Here is an 18,551-nt window from a genome sequence, read left to right on the forward strand (position 1 = left end):
TTCTCCCTGTAACCTTTGATCCCCTTACCAATCAAGAACCTATCTATCTCGCTCTTAAATACACTCAATGACCTGGCCTCCACAGCCTTCTGTGGCAATGAATTCCATAGATTCACCACTCTCTGGCTAAAGAAGTTCCTCCTCATCTCTGTTTTAAAAGGTCTTCCCTTTACTCTGAAGCTGTGCCCTCGGGTCCTAGTCTCTCCTACTAATGGAAACATCTTCCCCATGTCCACTCTATCCAGGCCTTTCAGTATTCTGTAAGTTTCAATCAGATCCCCCCCTCATCCTTCTAAACTCCATCGAGTATAGACCCAGAGTCCTCAAACGTTACTCATATGTTAGCTTTTCATTCCTGGGATCGTTTTCGTGAACATCCTCTGGACCCTCTCCTTCTTGAACTGCTGCAGCCCATGTGGTGTAGGTACACCCTCAGTGCTGTTAGGGAGCAAGTTCCAGGATTTTGACTCAGCAACAGTGAAGGAATGGTGATATATTTCTAAGTCAGGATGGTGAGTGGCTTGGAGGGGAACTTCTAGGTGGTGGTGTATCCAAGCATCTGCTATTCATGTGCTTTGAGGTGGTGGGTTTGGAAGATGCTGTTGAAGAGGCTTGGTGAGTTGCTGCAGTGCATCCTTGTGTAGATGGTATACACTGCTGCTACTGTGTATCAGTGGTAAATGGGGTGCTGATCAAGTGGGCTGCTTGTGCTGGATGTTATTGAGCTTTTGTTGGAGCTGCACTCATCCAGGCAAGTGGAGAGTATTCTTGTACTGTAGACTTGTACCTTGTAGATGGTGGATAGGCTTTGGGGACTTGAGGTGAGTTACTCACCTCTGACCCACTCATGCAGCCATGGTATTCATGGCTGTACAGTATCTGGTCAATGGTAACCCCCCCAGGATATTGAAGCTGGGGGATTCATTGTTTATGCCATTGAATGTCAAGGGGAGATGATTTAAGTGTTCTCATTGGAAATGGTCATTGCCTGCACCTAAGTGACAACAGTTGTAACACACTAGCTCAAGCCTCTATGTTGTCCACGTCTTGCTGCAAATGAACACTGAAGTGTGAATGGTGCTGAACATTGCAGTCATCAAACATTTCCACTTCGGATCTTATGGCAGGAGGGTCACTGACGCCACTGAAGATGATTGGGCCTAGGACCTACTATGAGGAACTCCTGTAGTGATGTCCTGGAGCTGAGATGATTGACCTCCAACAACCACAATCATCATTATTTGTTAGGCATAACTCAAACCAGTGGAGAGTTTTTCCCCTTATTTCCATTGACTTCAATTTTACTCGGCTCCTTTATGTCTCATTCTGTCAAGTGCTGCCTTGATGTCAAAGGCAGATCTCCTCGCCTCAAAGTTTAGCTCTTTTGTCCATGTGTGAGGTCAGGAGTTGAGTGACCCTGGCAGAACCCAAACTGAGTGTCAGTGAGCAAGTTATTGCTGAGTAAGTGCTGTTGCTAGCACTGTTGATGATAGAGAGTAGACTGATGGGGCAGTAATTGGCCAGGTTGAATTTGTCCTGCTTTATGTGGACAGGACACCCTGTGTGATTTTCCACACTGCCAGGTAGGTGCTAGTGTTGTAGCTGTACTGCAACAGCTTGGCTAAAGGAGCAGTTGATTCTGGAGCATGAGTCTTCAGTACCATTGTCAGGGCCCATAGCCTTTGCCGTAACCAGTGCCTTTAGCCATTTCTTGATATCACGTGGACTGAATTGAATTGGCTGAAGACTGGCACCTGTGATGCTGGGGACCTCAGGAGGAGGCTGAGATGGATCATCCACTCGGCACTTCTGGCTGAAGATTGTTGTAACTTCAGCCTTATTTTCTGCACTGAAATGCTGGGCTCCCCCTTTGAGCCTGGGAGATATCTGTGGAGCCATCACCTCCAGTGAGTTGTTTAATTGTCATGACTGGATGTGGCAGGACTGAAGAACTTAGATCTAATCCTTTGGTTGTGGGATTGCTTAGCTCGGTCTATCACTTGCTACTCATGCTGTTTGGCACGCAAGTAGCCCTGTGTTATAGCTTCATCAGGTCGACATTTTTAGGTATCCCTGGTGTTGCTCCTGGCATGCCCTCCTGCACTCTTCATTCAACCAGGATTGATCCCCTAGCTTGATGGTAATGGTAGTGGGGGATATGCTGGGCCATGAGGTTACAGATTGTGTTTGAGTACAATTCTGCTGTTGTTGATGGCCCACAGCGCCTCATGAATGTCTAGTTTTGAGTTGCTGGATCTGTTTGAAATCTTTTGCATTTTAGCATGGTGGGTAGTTCCATACAACATGATTGAGGGCATCCTCAATGTGTGAAGACAGGGCTTTGTCTCCGCCAGGACTGTGCGGTGGTCACTCTTTCCAATGCTGTCGTGGACAGATACATCTCTGGCAGGATTGGTGAGGACCAGGCCAAGTAGTTTTTCCTTGCCAGCTGCTGCAGACCCAATCTAGCAGCTATGTCCTGTAGAACGCAGGCAGCTTGGTCAGTAGTGATGCTACTGAGCCACTCAATAGGAGACTTGTCCATCACTACGAGTGTGTTCTGTGGCCTTGCCACCCTTGGTGCTTCCTCCAAGTGGTGTTCAGCATGGAGTATTGATTCATCAAGATGGGAAGTGGTGATGGGGACAGTAGGTGGTAACCAGCTGGAAGTTTCTTTGCCCATGTTTGACCTGATGTCATGGGACTTCATTGGGTCCGGAGTTGTTATTGAAGACTCCCAGGGCAACTCCCTCTTGATTGTTTACCACTGCCGCACCTTTGGTGGGTGTCTCCTGTCAGAAGGCAGGACATACTTGGGCCTGGTTGAGCATGACTGTCAGGTTGCTGCTTGATGTCTGAGACAACTCTCCTAATTTTGGCTCAAGCTCCCAGATGTTAGTAAAGAGGATAGGCAGGGTTGACAGGGCTGGGTGTGTCATTGTCATTTCCAGTGCATTGGTAGATGGTGGTTTGTCTTTTTTTAGATATTTATAGTGGTTTTGATACAACTGAGTGGCTTACTTGGCCATTTAGGAGGGCAATGGCATCCCACCCCCCCAGAATGCTTTGTGTCCTTGCCACACTCTTACTTCATAGGTGTTCACTCCCTCAAATAATAGATGATTCTTTGCCCATGTTTGACCTGTTTGCCATGTGACCTCAATGTTGAGGGCTCCCTCCTGACTGCATGTCACTGCCACCACCTCTGGTAGGTCTGTCCTGTCTGGGATAGTGATGAAATGTTTGGTCCTACTCATCAAACCATGCCTTTATAATGAGTTGGGCTGTTGCTTAACTAGTCTTTGGGACAGCTATTCCAGCCTTGGCACAAACCCTCACATATCAGTAAGAGAACTTTACAGGGTTAACGGAAAGGTGTGCAGTTGTTTCTGGTGCTTTGGTTAATGCTAGTTGGTCCATTTTGACTCCCTTGTAGTGGCTTGATACAACTGTGTGGCTTATTAGGCCACTTCAGAGAGCAGCTAATCAGTTACTATCTAGAGTCATTTGTATGCTCGGCAAAGATGGCAGATTTTTCTACAACAATCTGGTCACCGTTACGGAGACTAGTTTTTTAAATTCCAGATTTTATTAATTGAATTCATATTCCACCAGCTGCTGTGGTGGGATTTGAACCCAGAGCATTAGTCCAGGCCTCTGGATTACAAGTCCAGCAACATTACCACTACACCACTCTTTCCAACATATGCATTCCTCCCCCACTCCTCCACCACCTTGTCACATTGCTATTTTTGGGACCTTGGCTGTGTGCAAATTAGTTGTCATATTTCCTGCACAAGTGACTCAATTTCTTAAGGTACTTCATTGCTTTGGCATGTCTGGAGCATGTGTGTTTCTTTCTTTCCAATGTCTCAACAAACCTTGTTCTTGGAATTAGAATTTTTTTATATGTAAAAAAAAAACTACTACTCTAAGTTTGAGTTCCCCAGCTATATCAGTTCTGCATATTGCCAGGTCTGGTAACATAGTGCTTGTTGCTGTTTTATTTTCAAAAAAATCCCAGAGAATGTGAATTCAAATCCTGTCACTGAATCTGAAACTGCAATTTTAATTAAATGAAATCTGAAAATAGCTTGTATTTGTACAAGTGATCATGAAATTGTAAAGCCCTGACTGGTTTGTCAAAATCCTTTTAGCGAAGAATTACGACTCCAATTCCATGCCAACACGGCTGCCTTATAAAATGGCCCAGTGAACCTCGATCTGCTCCTGGCTACCCTCCTCCACTTAGAGCAACTAGAGATGGGCAATAAATGTTGGTCATGGTATTCCCACAGTGTTTGGTTAGGAATTCGAGGATTTTGATTTAGCAACCATAAATTTAACTTGTCATATCCGATTTTAAAATGTAATGTTGGAAGATTTTGGTGTATTTCATTCCCTTCAATGTTAGTTTTCTAACAGCTAATTAATTAGTCTGTTGTGGAGTTGATTCATTTTGGGTGTGCTTGAACATTCTTGAACAACAAACTTATTACCAATTTTTTTTTTTTTTTTTTTAAGGCTTAATTGCTTGCAAAACATTACTAATGGCCAGGCAATTTGTCCTGTTTTGTTTCAAAGAATGGCCAAGAGGAAGAGAACATGAATTTGATAAATGTTTTTTAAGGTCTTAGTCTTGTGTGGTATTTCTCCTTTCTGTTGTGACCTCTTGTGAGCTGCTGTCCTCTAAACATGGGGCCAAGGGAGTAGACCATTCAGTCCCTCTGCTTGTTCTGCCATTCAATTGATTGGCAGGATAGGCTTGAGGGGCTGAGTAACCCACTTACTGAATCTGTACTTTTGAGACATTGGAATGTGGTGTAAACATTTTTCTTGCAGGCCTGGTCAGCGATGGTTTGGGGAGTTTGAAAGAAACGTTGCAAACCAACATTGCAAGCTTTCTTGAGTGAAAGGAAATGGTTTGCGCTAATTTTGGTTGTAAAAGGGTGAAATGTAATGTCACTGGACAGGTAACCCAGAGACCGAGACATGGGTTCAAATCCCACTCTGGCAGCTGGTAGAATTTACATTCGATTCATAAGACTGGAATTGAAAGATAGTCTCAAATGATGACCATCAAATATCTGGTTCACTCTCTTTTAGGAAAAGGAAAAGGTTTGGGTGGAGATGAGGAATAGTAGGGGGAAAGTCATTGTGGGTCTACAGGCCCCCTAACAGTAGCCACAGTGTAGGACCAAGTATTCAAGAGAAAATGTGTGCTTGTGATAAAGGGACCGTAATAATCATGGGTGATTTTAATCTACACAAACTGGAAAAATCAGATTGGCAGTCATAGCCTGGATGAAGAGTTCTTAGAATGCTTTCAAGATAGTTTCTTAGAGCAGCATATTCTGCAACCAACCTATTAGACTTGGTATTATGTAACATGACAGGATTACTTAATGACCTCAGAGTAAAGGCATCCCTAGGTAGCAGCGACCACAATATGATTAAGCTTTACATCCAGTTTGAAAGGGAGAAGAGTGGGTCTTAAACTTAAATAAGGGCAACTATATGGGGATAAAAGCTGAGCTAGCTGAAGTGAACTGGGAAACTAGACTAGAGGATAGATCAATAGTGAAGCAGTGGCAGACATTTAATGAGATATTCCAGAGTGTTCAGAATAAGTACATTCCTATTGCAAAGAAAAATTCTAAGGGGAGGGCCCACAACCTCTGGTTAACTAGAGATGTTAAGGAAAGCATCAAACTTAAGGAAAAAGCATACAAGTCTGCAAAAATGAGTGGCAGGACAGATGATTGGACAGAATATAAAGAACAGAGAATGTCCAAAGGTTAACCAGGAGGAAGAAATTAGTGAGAAGAAGCTAGCTAGAAATTAGTTTCTACAGGTATTTAAACAGGAAGGGCAAATAAAATGGGTGTTGGCTCTTTAGAGAGTGACAGTGGGAGTTAATAGATAAAGAAATGAACAAATATTTTGCTTCTATGTTCACTATATAGAGGATACAAAATCATCCCATTAATAGCTGCAAATCAGGAGGTGAAAGGGAGAGAGGAACTTGGTGAAATTGTCAATATGTAGAGGGTCCAGCAAGGGATGGCTCAGTGCTGGACCTAATTCTGGGGAATGAAGCCGGACAGATGGCTGAGGTGGTGATGGGGGAGCATTTTAGTGATAGCGACCACAACATGGTACAGTTTAAGTTTGTTATGGACAAAGAAATAGACAAGTTGCAAAAAAAATGTTTTGGATTGGGGGAGAGTGGATTTTAGTAAAATAAGGCAGGATCTGGCCAAGGTAGACTGGGAACAGCTACTTGTGGGGAAATCTACAGAGGAGCAGTGGGGGGTGTTCAAAAAGGCAATGGGGAGGGTACAGGCTCAACATGTTCCCCCTAGAGTGATAGGAAGGAGTAACAAGCCCAGAAAACCATGGATGACCAGAGGTAATCAGGTTACGATGAGAAGGAAAAGAGGCTTTTAGCAGATACAAGGGAAGCAATTTAGTGGAGGCATTAGTGGAATACAGAAAATGCAGGGTGGAGTTTAAGAAAGCAATTAGGAGAGCAAAGAGGGGATATGAGAAAACTCTGGCTGGTAAAAGTAGGGTAAATCCCAAGATATTCTATAAGTATATTAATGGGAAGAGGATAACCAGGGAAAGAGTAGGGCCCAAAAGGGACCAAGGGGGCAATCTATGGGTGGAGCCAGAGGACATCACTAGAGTGTTGAACGAATACTTCACATCCATCTTCACCCAAGAGAATGAGGACGAAGGTATCGAACTCTGGGAGAGAGACTGCGAGGTTCTTAAACAAATTGATATAGGGAGTGACAAGGTATTGGAGGTGTTGGCAGGCTTAAAAGTGGACAAATCTCCAGGTCCAGATAATTTGTGTCCCAGACTGCTGAGGGAGGCAAGGGAGGAGATCTCAGGGGCTCTGACCCAAATTTTTAATTCCTCTCTGGCCATGGGGGAGGTGCCAGAGGACTGGAGAACAGCTAATGTGGTTCTGCTATTTAAGAAGAGTTGTAGAGATAAACCAGGGAACTACAGGCCAGCGAGTCTCATGTCAGTGGTAGGGAAACTATTGGAGAAAGTTCTGAAGGAGATGATCTATCTCCACTTGGAGAGGCAAGGTTTACTCGGGATAGTCAGCATGGCTTTGTCAGAGGGAGGTCATGCCTAACAAATTTGATTGAATTTTTGGAGGAGGTGACCAGGTATGTAGATGAGGATAGTGCAGTTGATGTAGTTTATATGGATTTCAGCAAAGCCTTTGACAAGGTCCCACATGGGAGACTTATAAAGAAGGCAAATGCACATGGGATACAGGGTAATTTGATAAGGTAGATTCAAAATTGGCTTGGTTGTAGGAGACGGAGGGTGATGACAGAAGGATGCTTTAGTGACTGGAAGCCAGTGTCCAGTGGCGTACCACAGGGATCTGTGCTTGGTCCCCTATTATTTGTCATTTATATAAATGACATAGGTGACTATGTGGGGGGGGGAGTATTAAGTTTGCGGATGACACAAAGGTTGGCCGGGTGGTTAATAGTGAGGTTGAGTGTCTTGGGCTACAGGAAGATATAGACGGGATGGTAAAATGGGCAGATAAGTGGCAGATGGCATTTAACCCTGAAGTGTGAGGTGATACACTTTGAATACTTCCTTGTCAAATTACTCCTTCCAATGAACGGCATGACACTAGGAAGTTCTGAGGGTCAAAGGGACCTTGGCGTGTATGTCCATAGATCTCTGAAAGTGGAGGGGCATGTTATTGGTGTGGTGAAAAAGGCATATGGGACACTTGCCTTTATCAATCGAGGCATAGATTACAAAAGTAGGCAGGTCATGTTGGAGTTGTATAGAACCTTGGCGAGGCCACAGCTGGACTACTGTGCGCAGTTCTAGTCACAGCATTATAGGAAGGATGTGATTGCATTGGAGGGGGTGCAGAGGAGATTCACCAGGATGTTGCCTGGGATGAAACATTTAAGTTATGAAGAGAGGTTGGATAGACTTGGGTTGATTTCATTGGAGCAGAGAAGACTGAGGGGCGACCTGATTGAGGGGCGTGGACAGGGTGGATAGGGAGCAGCTGTTCCCCTTAGTTGAAGGGTCAGTCACAAGGGGGCATAAGCTCAAGGTGAGGGGCAGGAGGTTTAGTGGGGATGTGAGGAAAAACTTTTTTACCCAGAGTTGGTGACGGTCTGGAATGCACTGCCTGGGAGGGTGGTGGAGGTGGGTTCTCTCATATCCTTTAAAAAGTACCTGGAAGAACACTTGGCATGTTATAACATTCAAGGCTATGGGCCAAGCGCTGTTAAATAGAATTAGGTAGGTAGGTCACGTGTTTCTCACGTGTCGGTGCAGACTCGATGGGCCGAAGGGCCTCTTCTGCACTGAGATTCTGTGATTCTGAAATTGAAATCACTAGGGAAATGGTACTGAGCGAACTGGAGCTGTGGGCTGGCAAGTCTCCGGATCCCAATGGACTTTGCCCTAGGGTCTTAAAAGAGGTGGCTAATGAGGTAGTTGATGTGCTGGTGTTAATTTTCCAAAATTTGCTAGATTCTGGAAAGTAGCAAATATAACCCCTCTCCAAGAAGGGAGGGAGGCAGAAAACAGGAAACTATAGGCTGTTTAGCTTGATGTCTGTTGTGGGCAAGTTATTAGAATCGATCCTTAAGGAGGTTATCGCTGGCCGCTTAGAGTTCAAGGCAATAGAAGAGTCGGCATGGTTTTGTGAAAGGAAAATCATGTTTAACCAATTTGAGTTTTTTTGAAGGAGTAACGTGCAGTGAATAAAGGGAAGCTTGTAGATGTACTGTACTTGGATTTCAAGAAGGCATTTGATAAGGTGCCATATCAAAGATTATTACAGAAAATAAAAGCACATGGTGTAGTGGGTAACATATTAGCATGGATAGAACATTGGCTGGCTGGCAAAGCAGAGAGTATGCATAAATGGCCCTTTTTCTGAATGTCAGGATGTGATGAGTGGTATCCCACAGGGGTTTGTATTGGGACCTCAACGTTTTACGATTTACATTGATGACTTGGGTGAGGGGAGTGAAGACATGGTAGCTAAATTTTCAGATGACGCAAGATAGGTAGGAAAGTATGTTGTGAAGAGGACCTGAGGTTGCAGATGAATATAGATAGGTTGAGTGGGCAAAGACCTGGCAAATGGAGTTTAATGTGGGAAAATGTGAAGTTCACTTTGTCAGGAAGAACTTAATTGGAGAACGGGTGCAGAGGGATCTAGGTGTCCTCGTGCATGAGTCACAAAGTTAGTATGCAAGTGCAGCAAGTAATTAAGGCTAAAGGAATGTTATCTTTTATTACGACGGGGATTGAACATAAAAGTAAGAATGTTATGCTTCAGTTATACAGGGCATTTGTGAGACCACACCTCGAGCACTGTGCAGTTTTAGTCTCCTTATTTAAGGAAGAATGTAAATTCACTGGAGGCGGTTCAGAGGAGGTTTACTAGATATCTGGAATGAGTGGGTTGCCTTATGAGGAAAGGTTGGACAGACTGGGCTTCTTTCCACAAGTTTAAAAGAGTGAGGGGTGATTTGATTGAAATGTACAAGATCCTGAACGACCTTAAGGTGGACGTTGAAAGGATGTTTCCTCTTGTGGGTGAGTCCGGTACTCGGGGGCACTGTTTTAAAATTAGGGGTGGCCCTTTTAGGACAGAGATGAGAATTTTTTTGTGTTGTGCGACTTTGGAATTCTCTGCCTCAGAGGGTGGTGGAGGTGGGGGTCATTGAATATTTTTAAGGCAGAGGAAGGTAGATTGATTCCCTTGCCTAACAAGAATCTAAGGTTATCGGGGTTAGATGGGAATGTGGAAATCGCAACACTAGATCAGCCATGATCTTATTGAATGGCGGAGCAGGCTCGAGGGGCCTAATGGTCTGCTCCTATTTCTTATGACCCTGCCATCCTGCCTATGGCCTGCATGTGACTCCAGACCCACAGCAACGTGGCTAACTCTTAAACTGCCCTCTGAAATGGCCTAGCAAGCCATTCAGTTCAATTGGAGTTACCCATTTGGAGTGGGTAACAACTGCTGGCCTTGCCAGTGACACCCACATCCCATTAAATAATTTTTAAACTGTAAAGAGTTCATTTCACAGCCTCAGGGCACCCATGTACTTTGTGATGTAGTCACTGTTGTAATGTAGGAAAATTCAACAACCAATTTATGTACAGCAAGCTCCCACAATAGCAATGTGGTAATGATCAGAGATTTTCAGCCCAAGTTGGTTGAGGGATGAATTTTGGCCAATGGGGGAGAACCTCCCTGCTCTGGAATCTTGTAACATGAGAGGGCACACCTCTGGCAAAAATGGCACCTCTGACAGTGTAGCACTCCAGAAGGATGTTTTAAGAATAAAACATGGAGCCTGCTCCATGGTAGTTGGCCAAGGCTGCACCCTTTCATTAATCCCTGGGACTGTCGTGTCCCTAGTTTTTGTGCACAAGTTTTTTGGAGTGGGTATTGAACTTGCAACCTCCTGACTCAGAAGTTGGAGTTGCCCATTGAGCTGATACAAGTGGTATAAATTAGCAGCAACTCACCAAGGCTTCTCGGAGCACCAACCAAAACCACAACCTTGCAGGGCGAGGGCAGCAGCCTTCATCATTGGGGTCCAGACCCTGCACCTGCTTCCCTGATGATGCTGTGGGAGTACCATCACCACACGGACTGCCACTGTTCAAGAAAGCAGGTCCACTGCTAATGGCACCCACTTTCCTTGAATAAATGAAAATAAAAATGCTGACTGAGCATACTTGGGCAGTGTGGATACTCTTGCTGAAATTTCTCATGTTCCTATTTTGTGTTCTAATTTTTGTCGAATCTTGTAAATATTTTTAGTCATGTCTTAACAAAACCTAATCTCTTGATCCTGTTAACAGCTCACTCGCCAACATCACTGGGACTTCGACCTCTTCCATCTCGCGCAATGACGCAACTTCCCATGGGCCATGCTTGACTTCCTTCAATCAGAAATTGATTTTGTTTAATATTCAGGTTGGCAGATAAATGCAAAGTGCATTAATCTACTGTGTTTCAATCCACTTTTTGAAGAGTTGCAGATGAGAAACTTTTTCCCCCAACCCATTTTCCTATTTATTGGCGTCTAGTGGAGCACTTTTTGATCAATTAAAAGTCCTATTTTGGTTACTAATGTGCCAAATGTTTACAACCTTGACTGTAGTGTAAATGTTAACGCTAGTTTATATTGGTAAGTTATTGTTATAGAGTATATCGAGTGTTTGCAAGCCCTATCTGTGTTTTATACAGTTCACTTGATTATTCAAGGAAAAGAATTTGTAAGAAGTCCTGTTATCTGTTAATGTAGTTTCTGTTGCACCAATGTTGAATTCTGGACTAAAAAGAAAATAAATGTTTGCTACTGATGCTTAAGGCTCAATTTAGTAGAGTTCTTGCTATCCCATGGTTGCAATGGTCCTGTGCCAAGGATAATCTTGATGTATTTGCTAGCTGGTTAGATGTTTGAAGCATAATCTATAGTAGAAAGATGATTAATTACATAAAATTTACAGTGCAAAACAGGCCATTTGGCCCAACTAGTCCATGCTGGTGTTTATCCACCACATATGCATATGGGGCACATCAGAAAAATGAAGTTAAGGCCATAAACCGATCAGCAATGATCTTATTGAATGGTGGAGTAGGCTCTGAGCCAAATAGCCTACTACTTCTTATGATCGCTGAGCCTTCATCCATCCCGTCAATGTTTTACTACTTTCTCCCTCTGATATTTATCTAGCTTCCCCTTTAGTGCATCTATGTTCTTTGCCTCAACCACTCCCCAGCTGTGGTAGCAAGTTCTGCCCTCACCAGTGTCTGAACAAAGGAGTTTCTCCCAAATTCCTTACTCCATTTATTAGTGACCAGTGACTACCTTTATTTGTTTGAAACTGTTTCGAGGGCTTTGTCATTGTGTTGATTGTTATATTGATTCTTCTAGGTATGAGATGGAAACCTGTCCTTTTTTTAAATGGGGGTGGGGAAAGCCCATCTCTGAAGGGATCTGAAAACCCCCCTTGATCTCCAAAAGACACTAACTGCTTCTCATGGAGATTGTGCTTCATGCTCGCAGCCATTCTAGTTCTGCCACCTCCTCCGCCTCCATCGACTCTGGCTCTTGCACATCTGATTTATTTTTCCATTGACGACTGAAGGCACAGTCACCTTGGCCAAGCTCCAGAATTCTCTCTCTAAACCCCCTGCCTCTCCACTCCCTCCTTTTTAAAGTCTAATAATTTGACCAAACTGTTGGTCAGCTGCACTAACACTTCCTTGTGATTGTGTCTAATTTTGTTTGGTACTTGCTCTTGTAAAACATTTCAAGGCACTTTACTGCATGAAAGGTGTTATATAAATGTTTGTTTCCATGCAGCTTTTCATATTAAGCCTTCCACTTTTCCCCCATTCTTTAATAGCTTGATTTGTACTATTGAATGAAAAAGATTATGGTCTCAATTCTCCTGCAGCCTTATCATATTTCAGATCATCCTCTAATAGCATGTTAGTGGTAGGTTTATCACCTGTCCTCCATGGAGTGAGGGGGAATTTTTTTTATTCATTCATGGGATGTGGGCTTTGCTGGCTAGGCCAGCATTTGTTGCCCTCGAAGGTGCTGGTGAGCTGCTGCCTTGTGCCGCTGCAGTCCATGTGGTGTAGGTACACCTATGGCCCTGTTGGGGAGAGTGTTCCAGGATTTTGACCCAGTGACGGTGAAGGAACGGCGATATATTTCCAAGTCAGGATAGTGAGTGACTTGGAGGTGATCTTGCAGGTGGTGATGTTCCCATGTACCCACTGCCCTTGTCCTTCTAGATGGCAGTGGTCAACTGTCAAAGGAGCCTTGGTGAATTCCTGCAGTGCATCTTATAGGTGGTACACACTGCTGCTACTGTGTTGGTGTTTGAGGGAGTGAATGTTTGTGGATGTGGTGCCAATCAAGTGGGCTACTTTGTCCTGAACAGTGTCAAGCTTCTTGAGTGTTGTGGGAACTGCATTCATCCAGGCAAGTGAGGAGTATTCCATCACATTCCCTAGTTCTGCCTTGTAGATGGTGGACAGGCTTTGGGGAGTCAGGAGGTGATTTACTAATCGCACGATTCCTAGCCTCTGACCTGCTCTTGTAGCCAAAGCATTTATATAACTAGTCCAGTTCAGGTTTCGGTCAATAATAATGCCCAGGATATTGATAATGGGGGATTCACACAATCACAGTGCAGAAAAGACTCTTTGAACCATCGAGTCTGCACTGACACGTAAGAAACACCTGACCTATCTACCTAATCCCATTTACCAGCACTTGGCCCATAGCCTTGAATGTTATGATGTGCCAAGTGCTCATCCAGGTACTTTTTAAAAGATGTGAGGCAACCCGCCTCCACCACCCTCCTAGGCAGTGCATTCCAGTCCGTCACCACCCTCTGGGTAAAAAAGTTTTTCCTCACATCCCCCCCCACTAAACCTCCTGCCCCTCACCTTGAGCTTATGCCCCCTTGTGACTGACCCTTCAACTAAAGGGAACAGCTACTCCCTATCCACCCTGTCCATGCCCCTCATAATCTTGTACACCTCGATCAGGTCGCCCCTCAGTCTTCTTTGCTCCCACAAAAACAACCCAAGTCTATCCAACCTCTCCTCATAACTTAAATGTTTCATCCTTGGCAACATCCTGGTGAATCTCATCTGCACCCCCCTCCAGTGCAATCACATCCTTCCTATAATGTTGTGACCAGAACTTCACACAGTACTCCAGCTATGGCCTCACCAAGGTTCTATACAACTCCAACATGACCTCCCTACTTTTGTAATCTATGCCTCGATTGATAAAGGCAAGTGTCCCATATGCCATGGCAATGCTTTTGAACATCAAGGGGCAATGGTTGGATTCTCTCTTATTGGAGATGGTCATTGCCTGGCACTTGTGTGGTGTGAATGTTACTGGCCACTTGTCAGCCCAAGCCTGGATGTTGTCCAGTTCTTGCTGCATTTGGGCATGGACTGCTTCAGTATCTGAGGAGTTGCAAATGGTGCTGAACATCGTGCAATCATCAGTGAAACTCTTTCGAGTTATCAACAGTCACAGATTGCAACTCTTTTGAGTACAATCACAGTTCTTGGTTTCCGGGAGTGGGACGTGAACCCACAACCCTCTGATTCAAAGGCGAGGGTGCTATGAACTGAGCCACAGCTGACACCTCTAACACTGTAATTTAGTAACTCTTTCGAGTTATCAACAGATCGCATGTAACTCTTTCGAGTACATTCACAGTTCTTGGTTTCCGGGAGTGGGACATGATCCCACAACCCTCTGATTCAAAGGCGAGGGTGCTATGAACTGAGCCACAGCTGACACCTCTCAGTGAATGTGACCTTATGATGGAAGGAAGGTAATTGAAGCAGCTGAAGATGGTTGGGCCTAGGACACTACCCTGAGGAACTCCTGGAGCTGCGATGACTGATCGAGTTGCAGAGACTGGGGAAGGGAGTGGGATGGAAAGTTGGCAGAGATCCTGATGCAAGATGCCTTGTGATGTGACAGAAAGCAAGCTTGCATTCATACTTCACCTCTTACAAATTCTGAAGATTGGAAATGCAAACAAGTCCTAGCATCAGTATAAATTTCCGTCCCATAGACAGTAAATGTAAGCCTTTCTTTTGCCTTTCACACATCCAGGAATTCCAAACACATTTCATAAATACTGAAAAAGGTATTAGACAAGGAGGCAGGTTCTAAGGAACAAGCCAGAGCACAGTGAGTGAGAATTCTAAAGCTCGGGGCTAATGCAGCTGAAGGTCCAGCTTCTATGGTGAAGCAGTTGGGGATTTGGAGGAGTCCAGAATTGGAAGGCATGAAGGTTATGGGGGTAAAGGAAGTCACAAATGATGTGGGGGCAGGAAAAATGCAAGGACCTGGAGGGATATGATTGTAAGTATGAGAATTTTGTGTTTTGCGAGTCCAGAAGCCAATGTGGGTCAATGAGCACAGGTAATGGATGACTGACGTGTGATGCAAGTTAGGTTATAGGCAACAGTGATTTGGATGAGTTCAAGTTTAGGAAGATTACAAAGTTGGAGGCCAGACAGGAGATCATTGAAATAGTCTGAAAATATGAATATGTATGTACATTCAAATTTACATATGAATTGGGAGCAAGAGTGGGCCACTTGGCCCCTCAAGCCTTCTCTGCCATTCAATAAGATCATGGCTGATCTGATTTTAACATTGTATTCCTACCTACACCTGATAACCTTTCACCTCCCTTGCTTATCAAGAATCAATCTACCTCTGCCTTAAGGTATTCAAAGACTCTGCCTCAATCACCTTTTGTGGAAGAGAATTCCAAAGTGTCTCAACCCCCCAGAAAAAACTTTTCCTCATCTCCGTCCTAAATGGGCGACCCCTTATTTTGAAAGTGACCCCAAGTTCTAGAGTCTCCCAAAAGAGGAAACATCTTTTCCACGTTCATCTTGTGAAGTCCCCTCAGGATCTTATGTTTCAATCAAGTTGCCTCTTACTCTTAACTCCAGCAGATACAAGCCTAGTATGTCCAGCCTTTCCTCATATGACAATCCACCCAATCCAGGTGTCAATCTGGTAAACCTTCCCTGAACTGCTAATGTATTTGTATCTTTCCTTAAATAAGGTGATCAATACGATACGCAGTATTCCAGATGTGGCCTTACCAAAGCCCATCTCTGAAGGGATCTGAAAGTAACAATGGCTCGGATGAGGAACTATCCAAAAATAAATTTAATTTTTGTTCCTTGTTAAATGGTTAGTACAAATGTAATGGACCAAATGGTCCCTTGTGCTGTAAATTTTCTGTTTCTACATTTGTGATGAATGCTGCATCTGTTAGGTTTCAAATAGTGACTTTTAGGTGGTTGGCTTGTGCTAATTTAACCCTCCTGGTTTATGCCTGTAACTCTTCCCTGACTGTCCACGGGTTTGGGCAGCTGCAGAAGTCGATGCTGTATTTCTGGCTTCCAGCAACAACACTTCAACAAAGCAAACGAGCATCCATATACCGGCCCAAATTTGCATCAGGGGCTTATTTTCAGAGGAGCCAGCAAGGTGGATTATTCCAATGACACATGCGTGTGTCATGGTAAATTTGTATTGACCCTTAACTAGACTATACTTGGAATATGTGCAAGTGCTGGTACTGGTCTCTATATTACAAAAAAGAAGGCACTGGAGGGGGTCTGCAAAAGATTTGAGAATCTTCCCAGAAGTGGAAGGTAACAGCTAACTGGATAGATAGAGCCCAAGTCTGCTCATTTCTTTAGAAAAGAGAAGACTTGAAAAATAGTTGGATAGAAGTCTTTTTTTTGAAAAACACTTTTTAATTTATCCTTCCATGGGATGCGGATGTCACTGGTACAGCTAGCATCTTTTGCCCATCCCTGATTGTCTTTGAACTGAGTGGCTTGCTAGGCCATTTTGGAGGGCAGTTAAGAGTCAACCACATAGTTGTGGGGGTCTGGAGTCACATGTAGGCCAGACTAGGTAAAGATGATAGATTTAGATGGGTTTTATGATGATGGTTTCATGGTCCCCATTACTGAGACTAGATTTCAAATCCCGAATTAATTAACTGGATTAAATTCCACAAGCTACTGTGATGGGACTTGAAACTGCACTCCCAGAAGATTAGCCTAGGCCTCTGAATTACTAATCCAGTGATACTACCACTACACCACCATTTCTACCCCATAAGATGTAGAAAACCTATTTCTGCTTGTGGGGAGATTGGAGCCAGGGGCCATCTGCGTAGCCACTAATAAATCCAATAAGGAATTCAGGAGAAACTTCCTTACCCAGAGGATGGTGAGAATGTAGAGCTCAGTGTTGAAGTATGTAGTATAGATGCATTTAAGGGAAAGCTAGATAAGCACATAAAGGACATAAGAAATAGGAGCAAGGGTAGGCCATTCAATAAGGTCATGGCTGATCTGCCCCAGGCCTCAACTCCTCTTTTGTGCCAGCTCCTCATAGCCTTCAACTCCCTGATATTTCAAAAATCTATCTACCTCTTTAAATACTTTGAGCTAACCTCCACAACTCTGAGGTAGAGAATTCCAGACATTCACTACCCTCCTTGAGATACAGACGAATTTCTTCTGAGTGTCCCCTTATTCTGTGACTATGTCCCCTGGTTCAAGATTCCCCCATTAGTGAAAACATCATCTCAACATCTGCCCTGTCAAGCCACTTCAGAATCTTGTACGTTCCCATAAGATCACCTCTCATTCTTCTAAACACTAATGAATAAAGGCTTAACCTGTATAGTCATTCTTGATAAGTCAACCGTCATCCCAGGAATCAGCCTAATGAATCTCTTTTGAACTGCCTCCAATGCCAGTATATCCTTTCTTGAATATGGGGACTAAACCTGTACATAGTACTCCAGGTGTGGCCTCACTAACACCCTGTACAGTTGTTACTACCTTATTTTTAAACTCCAACACCCAAGCAATACAGGCTAAAATTCCATTTGCCGCCTTAATCACTTGCTTCACCTCCATACTAACTTTTTTGTTTCATGCACAAAAATGCCCAGATCCCCCTCTGCTGCACTTTTTTGGAGTCTGTCCCCATTTAAATAATAGTCTGCCTTTTGATTCTTCCTACCAAAGTGCATGACCTCACACTTTCCTACATTAAACTCCATCTGCCAAGTTTTCACCCACTCTCTCAAGCTGTCTATATCCCCGTGCAGATTCCTTATGCCCTCCCACCTATTTTTGTATCAGTAGCAAACTTGGATACAATACAGTCTTCCCCCCCTCCTCCAAGTCATTAATATAGATAGTAAATAATTGAAGCCCTGGGACTGATCCTTGTGGCACTCCACTAGTTATGTCTTTCCAACCTGAAAAAGACCCATTAATCCCAACCCTGTCTTCTGTGTGTTAACCAATCCTCGCTAATACATTACCCCCCAATACCGTGAGCACCTGTCTTGTGCAATAACCTTTTTATGTGGCACCTTATCAAATGCCTTCTAGATATCCAAGTACACTACATCTATGGTTCCCCTTTTATCAACTCTGCTTGTTATATCTTCAAAGAACTCTAGCAAATTTGTCAAACATGATTTCCCTTTCACAAAACCATGTTGACTCTGTTTGATTGCGTTAAGCTTTTCTAAATGCCCTGCTATTTCTTGCTTAATAATGGACTCTAGCATTTTCCCAGTGACACACGTTAGGCTGACTGACCTATAGTTTCCTGCTTTTTGTCTGACCCTTGAACAAGGGGGTCACATTAGCGGTTTTCCAATCTGCTGGGATCCTCCCGGAACCCAATGAGTTCTGGAATATTTTGACCAATGCCTCCACTATCTCTGCAGCCACTTCCTTTAAAACCCTTGGATTCAGGCCATCAGGTCCTGGCGACTTGTCTGCCTTTAGTCCCATTAGTTTGTCAAATACTTTGTTCCTCGTGATAGAGACTGTTACAAGATCTTTCCTCCCGTTAGCTCTTTGCTTATCTGACCTTTGGGATGTT

General features: G+C 43.9%; 3 protein-coding genes across 6 annotated transcripts in view; 1 reads left to right on the top strand and 2 right to left on the bottom strand.

Moving 5' to 3' along the window:
* lhx8a (LIM homeobox 8a) overlaps positions 1-11,349 on the top strand; it is a 35,693-nt gene extending 24,344 nt beyond the window's left edge. The window contains exon 9 of the mRNA XM_078560656.1: positions 10,903-11,349. Coding sequence (XP_078416782.1) covers positions 10,903-10,979 — 77 coding nt within the window. The 3' untranslated portion in view covers positions 10,980-11,349. The remainder of the gene's footprint in view (positions 1-10,902) is intronic.
* The window catches only part of cryz (crystallin, zeta (quinone reductase)), a 1,066,321-nt gene that overhangs the window by 337,853 nt on the left and 709,917 nt on the right, over positions 1-18,551 (bottom strand). The window lies entirely within an intron of this gene.
* The window catches only part of slc44a5b (solute carrier family 44 member 5b), a 412,477-nt gene that overhangs the window by 82,682 nt on the left and 311,244 nt on the right, over positions 1-18,551 (bottom strand). The gene's annotated exons all lie outside the window — the stretch shown is intronic.

The sequence above is a fragment of the Cetorhinus maximus genome, chromosome 17 (genome assembly GCF_964194155.1).
Source record: "Cetorhinus maximus chromosome 17, sCetMax3.hap1.1, whole genome shotgun sequence".
Taxonomy (NCBI): Eukaryota; Metazoa; Chordata; class Chondrichthyes; order Lamniformes; family Cetorhinidae; genus Cetorhinus; species Cetorhinus maximus.